The 22572-nt window shown below is 53.2% G+C and overlaps 4 protein-coding genes across 7 annotated transcripts in view; 3 read left to right on the top strand and 1 right to left on the bottom strand.

The window, feature by feature from the left end:
• Nucleotides 1-7: 7 nt before the first annotated feature.
• On the top strand, nucleotides 8-11168 carry LOC148815230 (uncharacterized). Its single transcript, XM_088905062.1, has 10 exons — nucleotides 8-183; nucleotides 1855-1922; nucleotides 4772-4980; nucleotides 6044-6213; nucleotides 6596-6685; nucleotides 6792-6957; nucleotides 7510-7734; nucleotides 9338-9722; nucleotides 10158-10336; nucleotides 10812-11168. Exons 2-10 carry the CDS (start codon nucleotides 1895-1897, stop codon nucleotides 10992-10994), a joined length of 1635 nt encoding a protein of 544 aa, XP_088761188.1. The 5' UTR covers nucleotides 8-183; nucleotides 1855-1894; the 3' UTR covers nucleotides 10995-11168.
• A 327-nt stretch (nucleotides 11169-11495) lies between these two features.
• Nucleotides 11496-14763, bottom strand: ssr2 (signal sequence receptor, beta). The gene is made up of 6 exons (XM_088905071.1): nucleotides 14696-14763; nucleotides 13592-13749; nucleotides 13226-13324; nucleotides 12943-13051; nucleotides 12509-12586; nucleotides 11496-12305 (listed from the first exon to the last, which is right to left on the bottom strand). Exons 2-6 carry the CDS (start codon nucleotides 13747-13749, stop codon nucleotides 12195-12197), a joined length of 555 nt encoding a protein of 184 aa, XP_088761197.1. The 5' UTR covers nucleotides 14696-14763; the 3' UTR covers nucleotides 11496-12194.
• Nucleotides 14764-15797: 1034 nt separating this feature from the next.
• On the top strand, nucleotides 15798-17573 carry LOC148815228 (uncharacterized). Its single transcript, XM_088905070.1, has one exon. The coding sequence runs from the start codon at nucleotides 16125-16127 to the stop codon at nucleotides 16995-16997; it is 873 nt and encodes a 290-aa protein (XP_088761196.1). The 5' UTR covers nucleotides 15798-16124; the 3' UTR covers nucleotides 16998-17573.
• Nucleotides 17574-19352: 1779 nt separating this feature from the next.
• The window catches only part of LOC148815227 (uncharacterized), a 29953-nt gene continuing 26733 nt past the window's right edge, over nucleotides 19353-22572 (top strand). For 2 of the 4 annotated variants that reach the window (XM_088905060.1, XM_088905058.1), the window contains exons 1-4: nucleotides 19399-19605; nucleotides 20599-20906; nucleotides 21732-21824; nucleotides 21923-22107. In XM_088905060.1, coding sequence (XP_088761186.1) covers nucleotides 19541-19605; nucleotides 20599-20906; nucleotides 21732-21824; nucleotides 21923-22107 — 651 coding nt within the window. In that variant the 5' untranslated portion in view covers nucleotides 19399-19540. The other 2 variants (XM_088905061.1, XM_088905059.1) reach the window with 2 other exon arrangements.

Genomic DNA, 22572 nt, shown 5'->3' with positions numbered 1-22572 from the left:
CGGAAGTGCGCCCGAGGGTCGAGGTGGCTCTGAGGCGTAGCGCCGTCGAGTTCTCATCAATAATGTTATTCGGGTGACCCCGAGAACAGCAGTGTACATCCGCTCTCACGCTGACGTCCCTTGTGGTTGTTAAATGAGCGCCACGTCCTGACGAAACTCACAGAGGGATCTTTGAGGCTACAGGTTTCCTGGAATTTGTGTTCACTGCACTGGCAGTGTGTTTGATAAGGAAGAGGTGCAGGTTAATTCCAGCTGTTGAGCCTGAGGAAGGAGTGTGTGTGTCCCTGCATGTGTGTGTCAGTGTGTGTGTGTGTGAGAGTGTGTGTGTCCCTGCATGTGTGTGTCAGTGTATGTGCATCAGTGCGAATGTGTGTGTGTGCTAGTGTGTGTGTCACTGCGTGCGTGTGTGTCAGTGTGAGTGAATGAATGTGTATCCTAGAGTGTTTCCGGTGTTTAGCAGCACTAGAGGCTCTAGAGGCACCAGGAGGAACTGGAGGCACTAGAGGCACCAGGAGGGAGTGGAGGCTCTAGAGGCACCAGGGGAAACTGGAGGCTCTAGAGGCACCAGGGGAAACTGGAGGCTCTAGAGGCACCAGGGGAAACTGGAGGCTCTAGAGGCACCAGGAGGAACTGGAGGCTCTAGAGGCACCAGGAGGAACTGGAGGCTCTAGAGGCACCAGGGGAAACTGGAGGCTCTAGAGGCACCAGGGGGAGCTGGAGTCTCTAGAGGCACCAGGAGGCAGCCTGACAGCTATGAGAGTGCGGCACTCAGCTGAGAGCTGCTGACTTGGAGGCTGTGCAGAGACGAGGCTGAGCTCCCCGCGCTCCTCCGACCTCATTCTTCTCTCGCCTCTTTGTCTGTCTTCCTGTGCGGTTACTCGCTCGCTCTTCTTTGTTCTGTCTCCTGCCCTGTTTCCTGTAAGTGAGGAGAGGTGTGCCTGACAAACACAAACACAGGCAATCTGTCTTCTCTCTCCTCACCTCCCTTTCTCTCACTTCCCCTACCTGTCCTCCTCCTGGTAATGACTTTACCCTGATCTCACTGAGCTTTTACCCTGATATCACTGGCATTCACTGCACTGTACTGTGCTTTTACCCTGATCTCACTGGGCTGCACTGCACTGTACTGTGCTTTTACCCTGATCTCACTGGGCTGTACTGCTCTGTACTGTGCTTTTACCCTGATCTCACTGGGCTTTACTGCACTGTACTGTGCTTTTACCCTGATCTCACTGGGCTTTACTGCACTGTACTGCGCTTTTACCCTGATCTCACTGGCCTGTACTGCACTGTACTGTGCTTTTACCCTGATCTCACTGGGCTTAACTGCACTGTACTGTGCTTTTACCCTGATCTCACTGGCCTGTACTGCACTGTACGGTGCTTTTACCCTGATCTCACTGGGCTTTACTGCACTGTACTGTGCTTTTACCCTGATTTCACTGGGCTTAATTGCACTGTACTGTGCTTTTACCCTGATCTCACTGGGCTGTACTGCTCTGTACTGTGCTTTTACCTTGATCTCACTGGGCTGCACTGCACTGTACTGTGCTTTTACCCTGATTTCACTGGGCTGCACTGCACTGTACTGTGCTTTTACCCTGATTTCACTGGGCTGCACTGCACTGTACTGTGCTTTTACCCTGATTTCACTGGGCTTTACTGCACTGTACTGTGCTCTTACTACAACAATAACATCAAGCCTTACAAAGGTAGGCGGTGCTCGCAGAGAGACTCTGAGATGCACTCAGCCCCCGTGCTCTCTGAAGCCTCGCGCGGCGCGAGCTCTGTGTGACAGAGAGGACAGGAAAGAAACTCTGGGGCTGCGAGTAACCGTCACGTTGCCCCCGCCAGGCAGCCCGGACAGACCCTTCGGCTCAGACCGCGCGCCAGCATGGAGTTCGACTACCAGCAGATCAAAGGTAAGTGCTTCCCATCGGAATGGGACGATTCCCAGCCCTCGCGTTCCAGGGGAGAGCAAGAATCCTGCTACCCCAGCGACAGCTGAGCCGCCGTCCTCTCGCTCATCAGAGGGTACTGTTGAGCGTTCAGAGGAATTGAAAGCTTGGTTTGCCGATAAAGACCCAGCAGGATCTGGGGGCGGATTGAGCTCCTGCATTTAAAAAAAAAACAGATCCAAGATCCAAACTTGAGCTTAAACAGTTAAATGTTTTAGCTCTCTGGAAAGGAGATAGGTGTGTGTGTGTTTTTTTTCTTACGATTGTAAATACAAATCTTTTCTTGAAAATGCAGCAGAGTTTTGAAGGGGGAGCAAGAGAGTTGAACAGAATAGCCTGTGGATGAGGGGCACGTCTGTGTGTGAACTGGGAGCAGGAGGAAGGAGTCAACTGCCAAACTGCTTTGTTGTTCAAGTCATTGACGCTCCAGTAAGACAAGTTACAGACGAGAAAAGCCATTCGGCCTGTCTAGCTCACTGGAGGGTTAGTAAGTAATCTTATCCAGCGATTTCCAGCAACAGGGCTGGGCAGCTTGTTCCACACTCCCACCACCCTTACTGTAAAGACGTGCCTCCTGCTGTCTGGTTTCAATACCCTTCCCTGTAGTTTCCACTTGTGATCTCTGGTTGGTGACTCACTGTTGGTTCTGAAGAAGCTCTTTGGTTTGAGTTTGTCGATGACCTGAATCTCGTCTCCTCGTACTCTTCTCTGTTCGGGACTGAAGAGACTCAGTCCCTTCAGCCTGTCGGCGCAGGACAGGCCTTTGAACCTGAGAAGGTGTCTGGTCATTCCCGAACAGAAATATCTTTCATTTATATCACCATTTTGTACACAATATTCTAAGTGACGTCTTATTAGCACACTGCAGCATCGTAATACAACATCTCTTGTTTTAGATTCCTCTCTTTTAACTCTATACTGTATTTCAACACAACCCAGAGTGTCTAGAAGATGTGAACGATGTGCATGTTTCACAGCAGCCTCTTCAAGTTTAGAGCTTCCTGTGTTGTATGTGCAGCTCATATTTCTGCTACATGTAACACTCTGCACACGTCTGCATCAGATGTCATCTGCCAGGTGTTCACCGAGGGTGGTTTAGATAAAAGCGCTCGTCCAATTACAACTTATGTTTTGTTAATTAATTGTTTGCATTAAAAATATAACCCTGTACCCACTTTTGTGAAATCAGAGTCTGTAAGCGGCTCTATGTTTGGGGTAGGAAACGTGTTAAAATGGAAAAAGAGTGTGTGAAAAATGGATATTGTTACAAACAGTGTGTTACAAAGAATGTGTGAGATACAGTGTGTTAAAACAGAGATGAAGTGCGTTAAAATGGAGATGTTGTGTTAAAACAGATACAGTGTGTTAAAATGGAGATGTTGTGTTAAAACAGACACAGTGTGTTAAAATGGAGATATTGCGCTCAAACAGAGATAATGAGTTAAAAATAGAGATAGATGTGTTAAAAATGGCAGTTAGTGTTAAAACGGAGGTGCTCCGAACAGGCCCCAGAGCAACGGGCTCGGCTTGGACTACCCTGCTTGGTGCGGGCGCCTGGTTGAAGGTGTCTCTGGACTGCAGCGAGCCTCTCTGTCCGGGCCCGGGGCCGAGCGCCGCCTGTCTCGCGGTTGTTCCTGCTCGTGACCTTTGCTGGGCGAGTGAGCGGTGAGTCAGAGAGGAAGCGCAGACACGACGCTGACAGACGCCTGGCGAGCCGTGGTCCTGCGCACGGCCTGACCACCCTCGTTAGCCTAGCTCTCGCACATCCGCACCCAACACGGTTGCAGTGTTCATTAATAGAGCCCTGCATGAACAGCTAGCTTCTGCTCGGCATTTATTTACGTTTACACTTTTCGTGCTGTCCATAGTAAGTGTCCTAAAGCATTCTGGGATACCGCGCTGTACGAACATCTGTCAGGACAATCCAGCAGTGTATTTGAGGATCGTTGCTATACTGTATATGATTATTAAACTGATCTTCTGCGGTGTCACACGAGAAAACCCCACTCAGCCTATCCAGCTCGTTTGGTTGCTCAGGAGGTAATTGATCCCAGCATCGCATCCAGAAACATCACTGGGCAACTTGTTCCACACTCCCACCACCCTCTGTGTAAAGAAATGCCTCCTGCTCTCTCAGTTCTATATGCACTTCTCTGCAGTTTCCCCTGGTTCACTTCAGATCGTGGGCATTCTTGAATCCGATCCGACCCTGAATTTCTCTTTTCAAGGCAAAACTAGGAATGTACCTGGCTACTCGATTTGAGGCCAGGGAGGTCTTTGTTTCTAACAGGTAACCAGTCTATCTCTATATTTTTGTAGTGGTGGAATAGATATGGGCAGCATGGTGTCTGAGTGGTCAGCATTGCTGCCTCACAGCGCTGGGGCCCTGGGTTCAGATCAGAACCGGGGCTGCTGTCTGTGTGGAGTTTGTATGTTCTCCCTGTGTTCACGCTAGTCTCCTCTGGGTGCTCCAGTTTCCTTCCACAGCCCAAAGGCATACTGGCAGGTTAATTGGCTTCTGGGAACACTGGCCCTGGTGTGTGCATGTCTGCGTGTGCCCTGTCTTGCATCCATTGCATGCTGGGATAGACTCCAGCCACCCCCGACCCCGTACTGGATAAAGAGATTGGAAAATGGGTGGATGAATGGAATAAGTACAGACTCACACCACACAGATGTTAAGTTCTCATTTAGAAAGTGGCGTCACAAGCCCAGGTTAATCTTGAACTACCTCATGTTATACGCGAGTCTGCGAAGCCAGGCAGAAGGGTGGTGATGACGATAATGACGATGTTGATGATGATGATATTCAGATGCTGAAGCCAGACATCGTGAGGAGTTATTGGGCTCTCTGCCCATCCCCCGCGAGAGGCTGATGCCACGCCCACAGCTCTCCGAGTCCCCGCCCACCCAAAGGCCTCCTCCAATCAAGCCCCGGCGAAGCATCAAGGTCCACCCACACAGGGAAGGGGTGGGGCCTCCACACCCACCAAGGAAACAGCTGGACAACAGCAGAGATGAGGTGAGAAGCCGGAGCGAAACCCCTCCCCCCTTCCGTACGATGGAGTATTTTAGGCTGCGCCCAGAGAGGTAAGTATAGTACAGTGTCGCGTTGCTGCCTTGCAGAGTTGGAGTCCTGGGGTCAATCCCAGACCTGGGGTGCTGTCTGTGTGGAGTTTGTATGTTCTCCCCATGTTTGCATGGGTTTCCTCTTACAATCCAAAGCCGTGCTGGTGGGCTAACTGTCCTCTGGGAGATTTAGCACTGGTGTGAATGTGTGTGTGTCCTGTCCAGGGTGCCTGTTGCTTTTCCACATGGGCTCCGGCTCCCTCACGGCCCTGAATTGGAAGAAGATGTTTTATGTGAACGTCTGTGAGCAGCGCTGTGACACTGTGAACAGGCAGGCTTGTGAAAACGTCTCTTTTCATCCCGCAAGACTATTGCTCTCGACTTCGGGACGGTTGTGCAGATAAACACTTACTTGTGAACTGTGCATGCAGATCACTTTGGAACGTTTCTGCAGTGAAATGTCTGCTGCTCAACCTGTCCTTTTTCGCTCGTACATCACGGTACGTTAATCATTACAGGGACTAGTGAGCAGGAAGGGCTGCATCACGTCGTAATTTGTGCAAACTCTCGACAACATGGCGGCTATGCAGTACTTTCACAAAGTTCACGATTTTGCTCTTAATTGGGAATTTCTAAAATTGCACAATACTGTAATAATTTATCGGTCTGAGAAATTGGGACTGCAGATCCGCTTTGAGGTCTGTTAGTGATCTGTTAGTGCTAGTGATCGCGGCGGAAGGGCTTGGTCTTCAGACAGCAGGGAGCAGGACATCGCACAGACAGGCCTGTAGCTGATAAGGAAATGGCTGACCTGGTGGTGTGGGGGCTCCGGGAAACTCCCAACCACAGAGAGAACAAACACTTCTATGAAAAACAGCAGCAGAAAACCTCAACGCAGCAGAGACAGGTCAGCTCTCCCTGCCTGTTCATCATGGGGGGGGGGATAGCGCCCCCTGTCTGCTGTCTCCCTGCCTGCTGGGCCTGATTGAAGCCAGCTCCCTTTCTCCCTCTCCCAGTGTGCCCAGAAAGATGCCCCCGCGCCGCCCTGCTGCCCGGTGTCGCTGGCGCCCCTCTCCCCCTCCCTGCGGGCTCACACCCTGCTGTGGTTCCAGCAGACACAGCTGTCCCGGCTGCAGCGCGCCGACGGCACACTCCCCGACTGGCTCCACGGCTTCACCACGCGCAGGTGAGCGAGCTCTGTCTGTCTGTCTCCCTGTCCCCTGTCTGTCTGTCTGTCTCCCAGTCTCCTGTCTGTCTGTCTGTCTGTCTCCCTGTCCCCTGTCTGTCTCCCTGTCCCCTGTCTGTCTCCCAGTCTCCTGTCTATCTCCCAGCCCCTGTCTGTCTTCCAGCCCCTGCAGTAACAGTGTGTCTGTGTGCAGTAACAGTGTGTGTCTGTGTGCAGTAACAGTGTGTGTGTCTGTGTGCAGTAACAGTGTGTCTGTGTGCAGTAACAGTGTGTGTGTCTGTGTGCAGTAACAGTGTGTCTGTGTGCAGTAACAGTGTGTGTCTGTGTGCAGTAACAGTGTGTGTCTGTGTGCAGTAACAGTGTGTGTCTGTGTGATTCTCAGGGAGGCAGAGGAGCTGCTGAAAGACCAGGAGTTGGGTTCTTTCCTCCTGAGGCTCAGCGAGTCCAAGGTCGGCTTCGTCCTCTCCTACAGGTCAGTACGTTGCTTCACTGCCCAGTCCACAGTAGCCCCGGTCCACAGTAACCCCGGTCCACAGTAACCCCAGAGGGATGTGCCCCTGCCCCCTCTCTCCCTCCAGGGGCACTGACCGCTGTCGGCACTTCATCATCGACGAGGTGGGGCGCGGCCAGTACGTCATCGCAGGGGAGGAGAGCTGCCACAGCAGCCTGCAGGACCTGGTCAGCTACTACAGCCGCCACCCCGTGGGGCCCTTCTCCGAGACCCTGACCGCCCCCTGCAGGAAGGTCAGCGCCCTGCAGTCCCTCGGCCGGCTCACTCCGGCTCGCTTCCTTACTCACACACCTGTAGGACCGCACTGCAGTGACCAGGACATCACCTCTCCGCCTGGCTGGCAGTGTTACAGTCACAGGGCTAATTAAACTATTAACTGTGTACCTGAGAACATGGGGAAGAAAAGCCAGAAGACACAAGGCGCCCCAGGAATCATGTCTGAGACCCCGGCTTTCAGCTGTTAATAGGTCCGGTCTGGATGGTTTAAACTGATCCAATTAAGCTTTAATTGCACTGATTGATCACTTCTGTGCAGCCTCATAGCTGTGGAGGATTTGAACTGACAGGACACCCTGTTCTAGACCAGTCCTGCCTCTTCCATTCAATTCCATCGAAGTCAAATTCTCCTACGACTTCATTTCTCCATTAAGAGCTTAATTGGAACTTCCGGGTTAATTGCTCGGTTCTGTAATTGACGAGAGACTTGCTGTGACTGGAGCCTGAGTGGGCCGTCTGCCGGACCTGTGTGCCCCCCCGTCTCTCAGTCCCTCTGTGTCCTTCCTCAGGCAGGGGGGGGCTGCAGGGAGGCTCTGGACGAGCTGCCCATCCGGGAGAAGCCCAGCGCCCCAGAGGGGCAGGCGGCCGGGGGACAGCAGCTGCCGCCGCAGGAGACCCCCCCAGAGACCGAGCAGTACGCCGTGGTTAAAAAGCCGCTGAGGAAGAGCAAGTCCCTCAACCTGCCTGACAGCCACGAGCCCCCTCCTCCTGACACAGTGCCCCCTGGTGAGGAGGTGAGAACTGCAAGCAGCACACTGTACTGTGATAGAGACAGGAGAATTAGGAGACTGTACTGTACTGTGAAGGAGAGAGACAGGAGAATTAGGAGACTGTACTGTACTGTGAAGGAGAGAGACAGGAGAATTAGGGAGACTGTACTGTACTGTGAAGGAGAGAGACAGGAGAATTAGGGAGACTGTACTGTACTGTGATAGAGACAGGAGAATTAGGGAGACTGTACTGTACTGTGAAGGAGAGAGACTGCAGAATTAGGAGACTGTACTGTACTGTGAAGGAGAGAGACAGGAGAATTAGGGAGACTGTACTGTACTGTGATAGAGACAGGAGAATTAGGAGACTGTACTGTACTGTGATGGAGAGAGACAGGAGAATTAGGGAGACTGTACTGTACTGTACTGTGATAGAGACAGGAGAATTAGGGAGACTGTACTGTACTGTGAAGGAGAGAGACTGCAGAATTAGGAGACTGTACTGTACTGTGAAGGAGAGAGACAGGAGAATTAGGAGACTGTACTGTACTGTGAAGGAGAGAGACTGCAGAATTAGGAGACTGTACTGTACTGTGAAGGAGAGAGACAGGAGAATTAGGAGACTGTACTGTACTGTGAAGGAGAGAGACAGGAGAATTAGGGAGACTGTACTGTACTGTGATAGAGACAGGAGAATTAGGAGACTGTACTGTACTGTGAAGGAGAGAGACAGGAGAATTAGGGAGACTGTACTGTACTGTGATGGAGAGAGACAGGAGAATTAGGAGACTGTACTGTACTGTGATGGAGAGAGACAGGAGAATTAGGAGACTGTACTGTACTGTGATGGGAAGAGACAGGAGAATTAGGGAGACTGTACTGTACTGTGATGGAGAGAGACAGGAGAATTAGGGAGACTGTACTTTACTGTGATAGAGACAGGAGAATTAGGGAGACTGTACTGTACTGTGAAGGAGAGAGACTGCAGAATTAGGAGACTGTACTGTACTGTGAAGGAGAGAGACAGGAGAATTAGGGAGACTGTACGGTACTGTGAAGGAGAGAGACAGGAGAATTAGGGAGACTGTACTGTACTGTGAAGGAGAGAGACAGGAGAATTAGGGAGACTGTACGGTACTGTGAAGGAGAGAGACAGGAGAATTAGGGAGACTGTACTGTACTGTGAAGGAGAGAGACTGCAGAATTAGGGAGACTGTACTGTACTGTGATGGAGAGAGACAGGAGAATTAGGGAGACTGTACTGTACTGTGATGGAGAGAGACAGGAGAATTAGGAGACTGTACTGTACTGTGATGGAGAGAGACAGGAGAATTAGGGAGACTGTACTGTACTGTGATGGGAAGAGACAGGAGAATTAGGGAGACTGTACTGTACTGTGATGGAGAGAGACAGGAGAATTAGGGAGACTGTACTGTACTGTGATGGAGAGAGACAGGAGAATTAGGGAGACTGTACTGTACTGTGATGGGAAGAGACAGGAGAATTAGGGAGACTGTACTGTACTGTGATGGAGAGAGACAGGAGAATTAGGGAGACTGTACTGTACTGTGATGGAGAGAGACTCAGACACAGAAAAGGACATCAGTGTTCCTTTGTCAATCTGCAGGTCCCAGATTTCATCCCTCCTCCTCCCAAAGACCCCTTGGCGCCCCCTGCAGGAGAAGCCCAGGAGAAGCATGAGGATGCCCCGTACGCCCGCGTCAACAAGCCCAGAGCCAGCCCGCATGCCCCCGCCCCCGCCCCCTCCTCCCCCCGCGCGGCCCAGGCCCCAGCTCAGCCCGTGGCCCCCAGCGCCCCCGTCTCGCTCGGGGGCTCAGAGGGGGGGGAGCAGAAGTACTGGGAACTGGTGCCCATGCACACCTACGAGGAGACGGGCCACCTGACCGAGCCGCGGGACGAGACCAGGCGGGTCTACTCCGAGCCGGACGACCCGATTGCTTTCTATGCCATGGGGAGGAGCGGCCGGGGGGGCACTCAGGCCCAGGGGGCAGGTGAGCGGCAGGGCTGGGGTCAGGGGTCAAGGGTCAGGAAGGTTTGGGGACAGCTGGGAGATCACGTCTTCCGCAGGAATGAGCAGATGTTGGAACGGTGCAAAGGTGCCTCTGCCCTTTGTAAAGCTTTCACTCTTTGCCAGGAGGGTGAAAGGAGAATTCAGTTTATTTGTCAGATGCACAAATGCAATGAAATGCTTGAAGTTGAGCCCAGTGAAATTGGGGTAAAAACAGAGTCGCGAAACAAACTATGCAAAAATGACAAAATCACAGATGAAACGACACGATCACATCGTAAATTAACTGCAGCAATGGTGCATGTGATGCAGCACAGGGGCAGAGGGCAGAGGGCAGAGGGCAGAGGGCAGAGGGCAAGGGTATTCTGGGAAGGCAGGTCTTACAAGCCCAGTCATTCTGCTCTGTGTGTCCTGCCAGCGGATCCTCAGCGCCACCTGTACTCTGAAGTGAACCTGAGAGGCAGCGACCGGACGGGTGCAGATCACCCAGGATCCACACTGCCGCCCCCGTCTGCCCCACTGATCTCACCCCAGCCGGCGCACAGCCCCCCGGAGCTCCCCCTGCGGCCCCCCCCCAGACTGGACTGCATGGCACAGGTGCTCCTACATGCACACGCAGACCTGCACACATGAACTTGATGCTCTCGCCCACACAGACAAGAACACACTGTGGTCTCACACACGCAGACACAAGCACACTGCTCTCTCGCACACGCAGTACTCTCACACACGCAGACTAACCTGATGCTCTCGCACACACAAGCACACTGCTCTCTCGCACACGCAGTACTCTCACACACGCAGACTAACCTGATGCTCTCGCACACACAAGCACACGCAGACACAAACTCAATGCTGTCGCACACACATACACTGTTCTCGCCCACGCAGACCCACACACACAGACATGAACTCTATGCTCTCGCACACATTGTGCTCTTGCACATGCAGACCCGCACACTGTGCTCTTACAGTGTAGCCACACACTTCTCTGATTCTCTGTCTCTCAATGGTGAATTAAAGCTCTGAATTAAAACGATGAACCCCCTTTTCCATCTCTTCTCTCCTGTAGCGGCCGAGCGGACCACCTGAGGTGACCTTTAACCCTCGCTCTGGGGTGCCCCTGCCCCTCCGCGGCGACAGGGCACCCCCCCTCGACAGCTCAGCCTCCATCTACGAGCAGATCAGGGACCGGGACACCCCCCCCAGCAACAGCAGCCGCCCCGCAGAGACAGACACCAGGCGGGGGTCCTGAACTCCGACCCCCAGGGCCACACCCTCCTTTTGGGGGGGGGGGGGTCTGTGGGCTTCCATTCAGACCTGCAGTCAATCAATCAGCCTAATTATCTTCATTAATGTACATGCCTTAAAAGTCTTACACAGCAGTGCGCTCACAAAACTTCATTAAACGTAACCAGTTTCACTCCAACTAAAGTACTGGGAGCCTCATTGGAGCTACTGCAGTCATTCACACAGGGAGCTGCGTCAGCATGCCTGGGCTGCAAAGGAACCAGTAAAGGTTTATTCCAGGCTGAGACTGTGGAGCCTTCTTCAGGTGTCTTCGGGCTGGAATAAGCCTTCCCTTGTTCCTAGCACAGTCATGCTGTTAATGAACTAGACCAGTCACGGACCGAGGGGCTCAGCGTGAGCAGGCTGCCCTCTGGCCTCTCCTGCAAGCCCTGCGAACCACTGAAATAATCTCCCCCAAATGACACCTCGTGGGGGAAAAAAAAAAAAAGGTGACACCCAGTCTTCTGGAAAACTGTGTTTTATTACAAAACCCTCCGGAAGGCTTTCCTCTGGTGCGGTCAGTGTGACGGGAGAGGGAGACGGCAGCACGGCGCCCCAGACTTGGGTCTACACGGACAACCGCCGCCCTCTGTTCACTTCCACCCCCACTCTTAACGACGGGTCACCCCGTACTTAACGAGTCTGTGACAGCTGTGGAATACACGAAGGTGGAGGAGAGCCCGGCGCTGCTGACCAGCTGATCTTTGGAAGACGGCGCCGGAGAGAGTCCCAGCGCTGTCCGCTGAGACGGGAGGGATTCCTGGTTTGATCCGAGCAGGACTGGGGTGCCCTCCCCAGTTAAACCATCTTTTAACAACCCCACAGACCCCCACCAGCTCAAGCATTCACATCCCCCCCCCCCTGCTCTGGACAGGTCGAGTGATTGACCCCCCTAAACCCCAGTCTGCAGTGCTCCCCTGTCCCAGTGCTGCACGGACCCCCCTCACCCCACCCTGAGGGCAAGGTGACTTTGTGGAGCCAATTAGCATAATTGAATCCAATCCCGGGATTAATTAGTGCAATGAAGCAGGAGCTGTGGCTTCGCCAGCACCAGGAGAGAGGAGCGACACCCATTGTTAAACCCCCCCACCCCAGCCCACCCCCCCCAGTCCCCTGCTGCGCCCTCGGGCAGTACAGTCCTCCAGCCCGCAGGGGGCAGTGGCGCTCAGTTCTTCTTGGTCTTGGGCGTGTCGTACTTCCTCTTGCTGGAGTACCACAGCAGCAGCGGGATGCCGATGGAGGGCAGGGTCATGACCCCGAAGGCGGCCCAGTCCAGCTGCGAGGAGGCAGAGGGACGAGAGAGGGGGGAGGGGCGCTCGGTCAGCGGATGAGCTTCACTGAGACCCGTGTGATGAACCCCCCCCACCCCACCAGGTGAGTCTGTCTCCGTCAGTCTGGGGCTGTCCTACAGGGTCTCGGGGTGCCCTCCGTCCGCCCCAGTCGGGTCCCCCACCCTCTCCCCGCGGTCCAGACACTTACGTAGTGAGGGGAGAAACGTCGGTCGAACTCTCTCTGGGCCAGAATTCCCCCCTGTCCTGGGGCGCTGGTGTACCCCACCTGTGGACAGACAAAGACGAGTCCTCATTAGTGCTGGCCAGGTCCGCTCGTTAACTGCGAAAACATTCCACAGCCCACACTCTTCCCGGAAGGAAGTGGCCCCCAGCGGGGCGTGTTGAGAAGCTGAGGGTCACTCCTACATTCTTAAGGTGGCAGAGCGGGGACCCATTACAGAAAGGTCAAAGTTTAAAGGGGCAGGTCATGGCAGGATGGAGCCTCGCTGTTGCAAAGGGCTTACAGGTTAGAGGTCAAATGAGCATCACCAGAAAGGGTGCCACCATCAAAGGGGTCACAGGTTAAAGGTCAGAACAGGGGCCCCACAGCTGATCTGGGGTCAAAGGTTAAAGTTCCCTTACCACAACTTGGCTGCCCTCCTGCGCCAGGTAGCTAACGGTGGCAGAGGTGAAGTTGAAGTAGCCGGCCTTCAGGGGGCGCAACACCACAGTGTGAGACACATTGCTGGCGCTGAGAGACAGCTGGTCAAGGGCCAAACCGACGGACCGGGGAGCAGAGCGACCCAGCTCTAGCCAGGGACAAAACCCACAGAGGCAGGAGACCCTCCGCTGTAACATCGATCCCACAGGAACCCACACCCCCCCCTTCCCCAAGAACCCCAAGACAATCCTGCGTCAAGGATACGGCGCGATCCGGTCCCATTTCACATTCAGCATTCCGGACACGATCCCAAAATCCTCCGGGGGAAAGGAGTCGTCCGACAGCTCCACCTCCAGGGCAGCGCTGAGGTGGGAGGAGGGGCAGAGAGGAAGAGAGGCTCAGGTGAGCTGAGGGTGTTGAGAGCTCAGAGTCAGATTCCCTGGCGCTGCAGACACTCGACTCGTACCACAGGTACCAGCGGCTTCTGGTTCTAATAGACCGGAGCATCTTCCTAGTGACCAGTCCGCAGTGCAGCAGTGCAGCACACCGCACTGAACTCTAGATGGCGACACCGTGCAGCACGGAGCACCAGCCCACACCACAGAGCGCCACCCCCCCCACCCACAGTACCTGGTGCCCACGTTGTAGATGTTGTACTGCAGGGTCAGGTCTCTGCCCTCCACCGCGTAGCGATTCAACAGAGACTTGGACGCCAGGAGACGGGCCCCCTCCTCTCCCCGGACCAGCACCACCACAGCCAGCACAGCACACAGCCACAGCACCCTCATCTGGAGAAAGGAGAGAATTGCATATTGAACAGGACGTAAGACATGTTGCAGTAGGGGCTACAGTCCCAGTCCAGTAGAACAGCCCAGTTACATTAGGAGCTACAGTCCCAGTGCAGTAGAACAGCCCTGTTACAATAGGAGCTACAGTCCCAGTGCAGTAGAACAGTCCTGTTACAATAGGAGCTACAGTCCCAGTGCAGTAGAACAGTCCTGTTACACTAGGAGCTACAGTCCCAGTCCAGTAGAACAGCCCAGTTACACTAGGAGCTACACTCCTATTAACTATATATAGTTAATAAGACGTTATTGAGGCGACTGCAGCAGAATTAACCCTTAACATACAGGCTTAAATTAATAAAAGCACGGAAAAAACAAACGTGAGAAAATACCCCTTTGGAAAACTAAAGAGTGAATATATAAAGGCTTACTTAAGACATACGTGGAAAATGAAACAGCCCCCAGACGCCAAATGTGCTATTTTACCTATATAAGACTTAAGTAAACACAACCACTGAGCAGTGGACGGAGCAGGGGCCAGCTGTGCTCCGGCTCGGCCTGGGAGACGGTCGCTCTCGCTCCGCAGGGTCAGCGCTGACGTGTACAAGCGACTGGCGCCGCTCCGCTCGGCTGACACGCAACCCGCAGCGGCAGCTGGAAGTTTACCTCGCTCACCGCCGCAGAAGTGGCGTGCATTCACAAACCCCCTCCAGTCCGGAGCGGGGACACAGACGCTTGAGGAAAAGGACCCTGCTAGCTCATAACGCTTACGTGGACTAAAAGCGAGGTTTCAATCGCCCGCACCTAAAAGCACTTTCGCGCCCGCTGTTAGCTCAGCTAAGCATCCTAGTTTAATTACACCACGCCCGCACGAAAGCACAGTTACTCTGATTTTAATAAAACGTTTAACTCAAAATTAAAAAAATCCTAAGACCGGCTACAATCTTACCTTGATCACAGCGCTTCGCGACAGGAAATGCAAAGACTAACCACGCGCAGGCGCAAGAGGTAAAACCCTCCCTCACGACTGCCGTCGGAGTGCGCAGGCGTCGACTCGAGAGGAGGGTGGAGACTTCGTTACATCTACGCGCTGATTGGGTAATACTAAAATATTCTGGTCCAATCAGAGACCGGAACTATTTCAGGAGGCGGGTGACGTCCGGAGTCCGAGCCACGAGGAATTACACTATTTGTTTTGTAGGTTTTATTTACTATCTTAGAAGACCTTAAAGATGAAATCCTAGTAAATTTCAATACAGACAGTAGACAGATTAATTTAATAATGAGCTTAAATGATCTAATCAGAGACATCAAGCTGTTTAGGGCTTTTTATCTATTATTGGGTTTAGAAAAAAAGATGTTTTAATGAAAACATGAGATAACTGTGTCTGTGGGAGATATTTAAGAACAGTACTAGAACAGGGCAGACTTAAGGGCTTTACAGAACTTGTTACATTGCATAATACATGATAGCAGAGATGTTTATTTTCATACTTCTAAAGCTATTTTCCCATTTAACATTTTGAGAGATTTTGTCCCAGACCCTAATTCGTCGAGAAACACTGCGGTGAACCCCTCCCGTTTGTATTCGTGGATAAAGTGCTTCACTAAACAATCCATTTACACGTTTCCATGAGTAAAATACCATCGTTAAAACATCGCTTTAAAGTCGCGTCCCGGTAAAAGACTCTTTCAGCTGCAGAGCCACGTGATTCGCAGGGGCTGCTGCATTGTGATCAGTCGGGCGGTTTGTTTGTGGGGGGGAAGCACACGGTTAGGCGGACGGCACAGAGCATGCGAACTCCACACAGAATGTGCCCGCTGTGCACCGGGACGCCCCCGCTTTCAGGACCGTCGGAGCACACGAGTGGAAGAGAACGGCGAGGGCCTCCAGTCCTCAGTAACAGGCGAAGTTAGGGCTACCTGTAGGTCTACCGGCGCCCCAGTCCCCAGAGCCAGGCGAGACAGCGGCGCCAAGCCCAGTAGGCGGAGCTGCCCGGTTTCCCCGGAGAGAAACGTCACCCAGGGGCTATATATACCGGTCCGTCCGGTCCCGAGCAGCGCCGGTGCGGTGGTACAGGTCGCACAGAGCCGAGGCGGAGACGCCTGTGTTAGAAAACCGCTCCGGTCAAACTCATCTACACCTGACCAAGAAGAAGCAGCTCTTCCGTCTCAAGGAACTTAAACCTTCTCACGAGCAGATGGGTTCTGCGGTTTGGCGACGTTTACAGTGTTGTGATTTGATGTCTGTTTTGGAGTTACGGTCATGATCAGAGACAGCAGGAGACCGGGCGCCCTCTCCTCCTCCTCCTCCTCCTCTGAGTTCTTCCGAGAAAACCGGTGTTTTCTGTCCTTGAAGACCCAGTTCTCCCTGTGAGATGATGCCGGTCCTGACGCCCTTGAAAATCCGCCAAACGTCTTTGGTCGTCTTGCACTTCAATGTCCTCGCGTCGCGGCCGCCTGCCGGTCTGGACTCCCCGACCCGGGCGAGGAAGAGACGCGTCTCGCTGCGGGACATCGTGGTGACCCCGGACCGCATCCCCCAGTTCACCATTCCGCCTCTGGGGGTATCCAGCTCCCGGACGACACGGAAGCTGTCCGCCTGCTCCGTCACGGGTGGCGGGGCCTGGCGGGACATCGGCAGCCCCCGCCGGCACAGCCTGAGCGGGGTCCCTTCCGAGCCCGGCTCGCAGCCCAACCGCCGCCGGCCGGCGCCGCCGTCTCCCCTCGGCCCCGGAGGCGAGCCCGACCTGTCCGCGGACCCGGTGACCCGGGCAGCCATGTCGCTCCCCCACCTCCCCAAAATCACCACCCCCTACGGGTTCCTCGCCCTGGGCGAGAGCCCGTGTATCCACCGGAACGAGTCGCTCTTCTTCGACGACGCGTCGCTCGGTCTCCGGCGGGGGAGTGCCTCTCCGTCCCCCCTCCCCCGGCGCCTGTCCTCGCCCCTCGCCGAGAGCCGCCGGCGGCCTCCCTGCCGCGACACCGGGGCTCGCACCGGCCCCGGGCGCCCTGCGCCTCCGCCCCCGGCGTGCCCGGTCTCCGCCGAGCCCCGGGACAGCGCCCGTGAGGAGCAGGGCGCGGAGACGGGGGAGAAGACGAGGCTCCAGCGCCTCCTGAAGAAGCGCCTGGCCGACCTGCGCCGGCTCCGGCCGGGCCCCTGCTTCCTGAAGGCGCGCCGGGAGCGGCTGTCTCCCCATCCCGCAGGGAGCGGCGCTCCGGGCGGACTGAGGCCCAGCGGCCGGCCGTGACTCGCAAGACCTGACGCCTGAACTGACCGAGCCACTCGCTGCATGGCGTTGCCTCGAATTGGCGGCCCGGGCGTGTGAGAATATTCACGCTGCCATAGGGAATGTATACAAAAAAAATATAATAAAGGATGTTATTTGAGTAACACGCCTTTTTCACACCGATCCCAGAGAGGCAGCCGCGGTCGGTCTCAATGGGTCTGTCTGTGGTCCTATACAGCCCAGGCTTCCTAAGGTTGGGTTAAAATGTGCCAGTTCCTGGGGTGTCTTTTGTTTAACGTTTTATAAATGCTTTCAGCTCTTGGGGAGGATATTTCTATTCTGGATCAGAATAAGTATTTTATTACCTCATTAAGAGACGACCCGGTCTGCGCATGCGCCTCTCACCCTGGGCCTCGGAGATCGGAAGAAAAACTCCATTACCCAGAAGCCCCTGCAGCGTCGCCGCGTTCCCACCGCACGTGGGGGCAGCTCCCATAGGGCTCGTAGCACCTGGGTCCGAATCCCTTTGTGTGAGGAATTGCTGTGTTTGCATTATTTCACTACAGCACGCAATAAATGAATACCATTATTTTTCCTTATGCATTGTCTGTTTTTGACCTGTTTTGGTGTTGAGCTGGGGAGCGGGTGTTGGAATGAGAAGGTGTTCAGTGTGCTCAGTGAGTGTGAATGGCAGTGCTAGGAGATGTATCCATGTCTAAATCCACAAAGCAAATATATATATATAGTGTCCTGGGGTCTGTAGTGACCAGTAGTCAGGACACCAGGGTCAACACCCCACTCTTACTGACAGTGTCCTGGGGTCTGTAGTGACCAGTAGTCAGGACACCAGGGTCAACACCCCACTCTTACTGGCAGTGTCCTGGGGTCTGTAGTGACCAGTAGTCAGGACACCAGGGTCAACACCCCACTCTTACTGACAGTGTCCTGGGGTCTGTAGTGACCAGTAGTCAGGACAGCACATTTAAGCAGGTAAATGTATTTTATTACTTTATTACTAAGGATGCACCAGGTAACCTACTGTCACTAATAGTGTGCTGGGATCACTCTTTAACTCCAAACAGGCAGGATTAAAGTTCTCTCATCCAAAGGCTGGAACCTCCTACACAGTTTCAGTGGACACTCTATGGGACATTATATTGTAGGATGACCAGACGTCTTCTTTTTCCCAGACACGTCCTCTTTCTGAGACCTAAAATATTGGTCCAATCGGGATTTATAAAATTCCAGAAATTGTCCGGGATTTTGTTTTGCTCGTTACTCGGACTGTGTAAACAAACACAGGCCTACAGTACAGATTTTCGCTCGTTCCATGCATTACCGGTAGATGTTTTGAATTTACATGCAGCGCAGCTTGAAAAGGGATTCTGTGTGCGTGTGGGGCTGTTTTTATGGCCATGAGAAACAACAATGTTTCACTTGTTTCATATTTCAAAATGTTTAATTAAAATTGATAATTTTTGCCACCAATGAGGACTTCTCCTAAGTTGTGATGTCTTCATTTTTTCCTCAGACGTTAAGACTTTTGTTGTATTAAAATGGAAAAAAAACGTTCAATTTAAAATAGGGCTATATGTTTTTTCCTTGTTTGCCGTTATGGAAGAGAAATAGCAACTGTTTAAAAGTTCACTAAGAAGTTTAATAAAAACTAGAGAGTTTAAACTGATTTTTTGATGAGAAAAAGTAATAAGGATTCGTTACTCTGGAGGCATGTGTCGAGTGTCGATTATCCCCCTGTTCTCTTTCATGAAAACCAAAATATGGTCACCCTATTATATCGAGAACTGAATATCAGAGGGAACAGCTCACCCTACTGCTCCACACACACCACTTACCTAATTAACCTCATTTTCCTCAGTGGTCTTCCAGCCCAGTCCTGATTAGACCCAACCTGCTGAGCCTCTGAGACCTGTGCAGATGTTTATCTCAAGGCTGTATTGCTGCCATCAAAGGAGCAGGGCTCCATATGGTCCATTGTACTCAATTTCTTGATTTGCAAACCTTTGCAATATTTCCTGTTTCCAGTTTATGTATGTAGGTACACTCAGCTTGCACGGGTCAGTTCAATACGGGGGCAGAAGCAAATGATAAATTCTCGGGAGGTTCAGTCATTGTAAACGTCTATATCTGTTTTTTGTTTGTAAACATAATAAAACGAACATGCCTCCCAACACGTACACATTAAACACTGTCATCAAACAATAGCTGAAAATATTCTGAGGAGTCTTCGAAAGCTAGACCAGTAATGATTCTAGTCGTAGAAAGCTTCGGAACAGTTTACTCCGTGCTTTTTGTTTATCGGGAAACGGAAGCGGAAGTGGTGAAGGTGCGGGGAGGGGGGGGAGGGGGAAGGCTTTCGGTGCAGCACCCGGAAGTTGACTATTTGAATCGGTTTATGCTTGTGTTTTGATGGAGGGAAGCGTGCACGGAGTGTCGCAGAATTTCAGTGCGCCAAGAGAGGATACAATCAGAACCGAGGAGGGGCGGGGCAGACTTTCGGGCGGAACCAGGCCGCGAACGAGACCCGAAGTCGAACTTGGAACGCGATGAGAGGCGGCAGTCCGGAGCGCCTGACGGGTACTGATAGGAAAGAGTGGCGCACAGTGAGCTGGTGAATGGAGGAATTATAATCGTGGTTGTTATTGTTAAATTGATAACGGTCAGTGAACACTACTTAATACAGCACCAAAGCAAATGTAAGCCATTAACTCTGCAGCGAACGGTACCGGCCCTTCTGTTGTTCGGATTGCAGTTTTGTGTTTTCATTTAGTATTGCAAATATATCAAATGCTCTGGTGTATGAAGCTATGGACACCTTACTTCTCTGTTGTAGCCTGCTCCACTGCAGGCTTTACAGTATTGTCAGACTCCCAGTGTATAGCAGTGTGCTCCACTCCGGGTTTTGCACTGTGGTCAGTCAGACTCATGATACACACGTCTGGGCTTTACATTCTGTTGATGAAGAAGATCCCGCTGCATCTTGTCCGGATGCAGTTGTAAGTTGCTTTCGATAAAATCAGCTGCTAAATAATGTCCATGGAGAAGTTGGTCCAGGTTGTTTTCGATATGAACGCCAGCTTGAAATCTCCCTTGTCCTGGTGTGGTTTGTGTACAAGAGCCTTGCAGCTGTTAGTGTGACCTGGAGTGTATCACACTGCTGTGCACTGGGACTGTGACTGACGACACTGAAAACCCCCGAGTGGGTCAGACCGCTGCACTGGGAGTCTGAGGATCATGTTTGGGAAATGTGATGATTTGCATAGATCCACAGTGCTCAGATGAGGTTAATATTCACTGTCCTTTTCAGTTGAACTGTCCGTTGTGGATAAACTCAGATTCATTTTGATGACACAGTCTTACGCAGACCTTTCTGTAGAATAAAGTTGTGCGTGTGCTTCTGGGAGGGATTCTTGTACTCGTAAGTGCCTCCAGGATTGTTTTAAGGTGAAAAGACTTTCCCAGTCACAATCAAAGTGTATGGACAAACCGTTTCTGTTTATTACTTCGCCAGCTATGATTCTGTCTGAATTGTGTCCCAGAGAGAAGTCCCAGGATAGTTCAGGATTCAGATCACAACAGTGTAAGTGCTCTCATGTGCTTCCAGGTCAAAGTTAATGATGAGTTTGACTCGGAAGAGGAAGTTGGGGTCTCCTGAACGACTCCAAATCGGGTCCAAAGCTAGCAAGCAGGAGGAGTGGATGAGTTCTCCGACATCCCACAATGCACCACAATCTAAACCCCAGGTCACTCCACCCCGCACCCCCGAGCAGAGTCAGGTTTGCCCAACCCTGCTGGAACCCATGGCCAAGGGGAAGGACCAGGGAGTTGTCCTGGAAACCTTGTCACCAAGGAGACAGTCACCAAGGTCCAAGGGTCAGAGCCAGACACCCAACAAGGACCCTAAAACAACAGGTATGGAGTAGAGAGCTGTGTGACTGGGACAGACTGTGTTTGGCTGCTGGTTGCACTGGGAGAGAGGCTGTGCGCGGCTGCTGGTTGCACTGGGTGACAGGCTGTGCCTAGCTGCTGGTTGCACTGGGTGACAGGCTGTGCCTGGCTGCTGGTTGCACTGGGATTCAGGCTGTGCGCGGCTGCTTGTTGCGCTGGGATTCAGGCTGTGCGCGGCTGCTGGTTGCACTGGGATTCAGGCTGTGCGCGGCTGCTTGTTGCGCTGGGATTCAGGCTGTGTTTGGCTGCTGGTTGCACTGGGATTCAGGCTGTGCGTGGCTGCTGGTTGCACTGGGAGAGAGGCTGTGTTTGGCTGCTGGTTGCGCTGGGATTCAGGTTATGCCTGGCTGCTGGTTGCGCTGGGATTCAGGCTGTGTTTGGCTGCCGGTTGCGCTGGGATTCAGGCTGTGTTTGGCTGCCGGTTGCGCTGGGATTCAGGCTGTGTTTGGCTGCCGGTTGCACTGGGATTCAGGCTGTGTTTGGCTGCCGGTTGCACTGGGAGAGAGGCTTTGTGCAGCTGCTGGTTGCACTGGGAGAGAGGCTGTGCCTGGCTGCCGGTTGCATTGGGATTCAGGCTGTTTTTGGCTGCTGGTTGCACTGGGAGAGAGGCTGTGTGCGGCTGCTGGTTGCACTGGGAGAGAGGCTGTGCCTGGCTGCTGGTTGCACTGGGAAAGAGGCTTTGCGCTGCTGCTGGTTGTGCTGGGAGACAGGATGTGCCTGGCTGCTGGTTGCGCTGGGAGAGAGACTCAGAGATTCTCATTGCTCACCATTGGTGCTGTCTGCTTGCAGTGTCCAGTGAAGACCCCACACAGTGCCACAGCCCCACAGAGCACCCCTCACCGGCAGAGGAGGACACTGAACTTGATCTGGTCATTACTCTGGGTACGGGCACTTCCTGCTTGTTTTGTGGCTTTGTGATTGGGAGTCAGGGTGGATTGCGAGTCAGAGTCCAGCTTGTTTAAAATCTTCTGCCTGTCCAGATGAGCAGGAGGGCGGGGGTCGCCGGGGGCGCCGGAAGGCCGCAGTGAAGAGGAAGAGGGGGGCTGGCGGGGAAGGGGTGCCCCCGGACTGTGAGTTCGAGGTGGACGGACAGCTGGACCGGGAGCTGGAGAGCAAGTCCAAGCAGCACAACCTGACCACAGTCAACGTTCGCAACATCATTCACGTGAGTCCCTCCATAGGAGCGCTGTTGCCATGGCAATCGCACAGCTGTCACTCTGGGTCCTGATGCTGACACAGCTACTGACGCTGACGCTGCTACAACTACAGGCGGCGACACTGACACAGCTACTGACGCTGATGCTGCTACAACTACAGGCGGCGACACTGACACAGCTACTGACGCTGACGCTGCTACAACTACAGGCGGCGACACTGACACAGCTATTGACGCTGCTACAACTACAGGCGGCGACACTGACACAGCTACTGACGCTGACGCTGCTACAACTACAGGCGGCGACACTGACACAGCTATTGACGCTGACGCTGCTACAACTACAGGCGGCGACACTGACACAGCTACTGACGCTGATGCTGCTACAACTACAGGCGGCGACACTGACACAGCTACTGACGCTGACGCTGCTACAACTACAGGCGGCGACACTGACACAGCTACTGACGCTGA

Source organism: Atractosteus spatula, chromosome 25, assembly GCF_055471065.1.
Source record: "Atractosteus spatula isolate fAtrSpa1 chromosome 25, fAtrSpa1.hap1, whole genome shotgun sequence".
Taxonomy (NCBI): Eukaryota; Metazoa; Chordata; class Actinopteri; order Semionotiformes; family Lepisosteidae; genus Atractosteus; species Atractosteus spatula.
The sequence above is the reverse complement of the archived record's forward strand: the minus strand, read 5'-3'. Positions and strand labels throughout refer to the sequence as shown.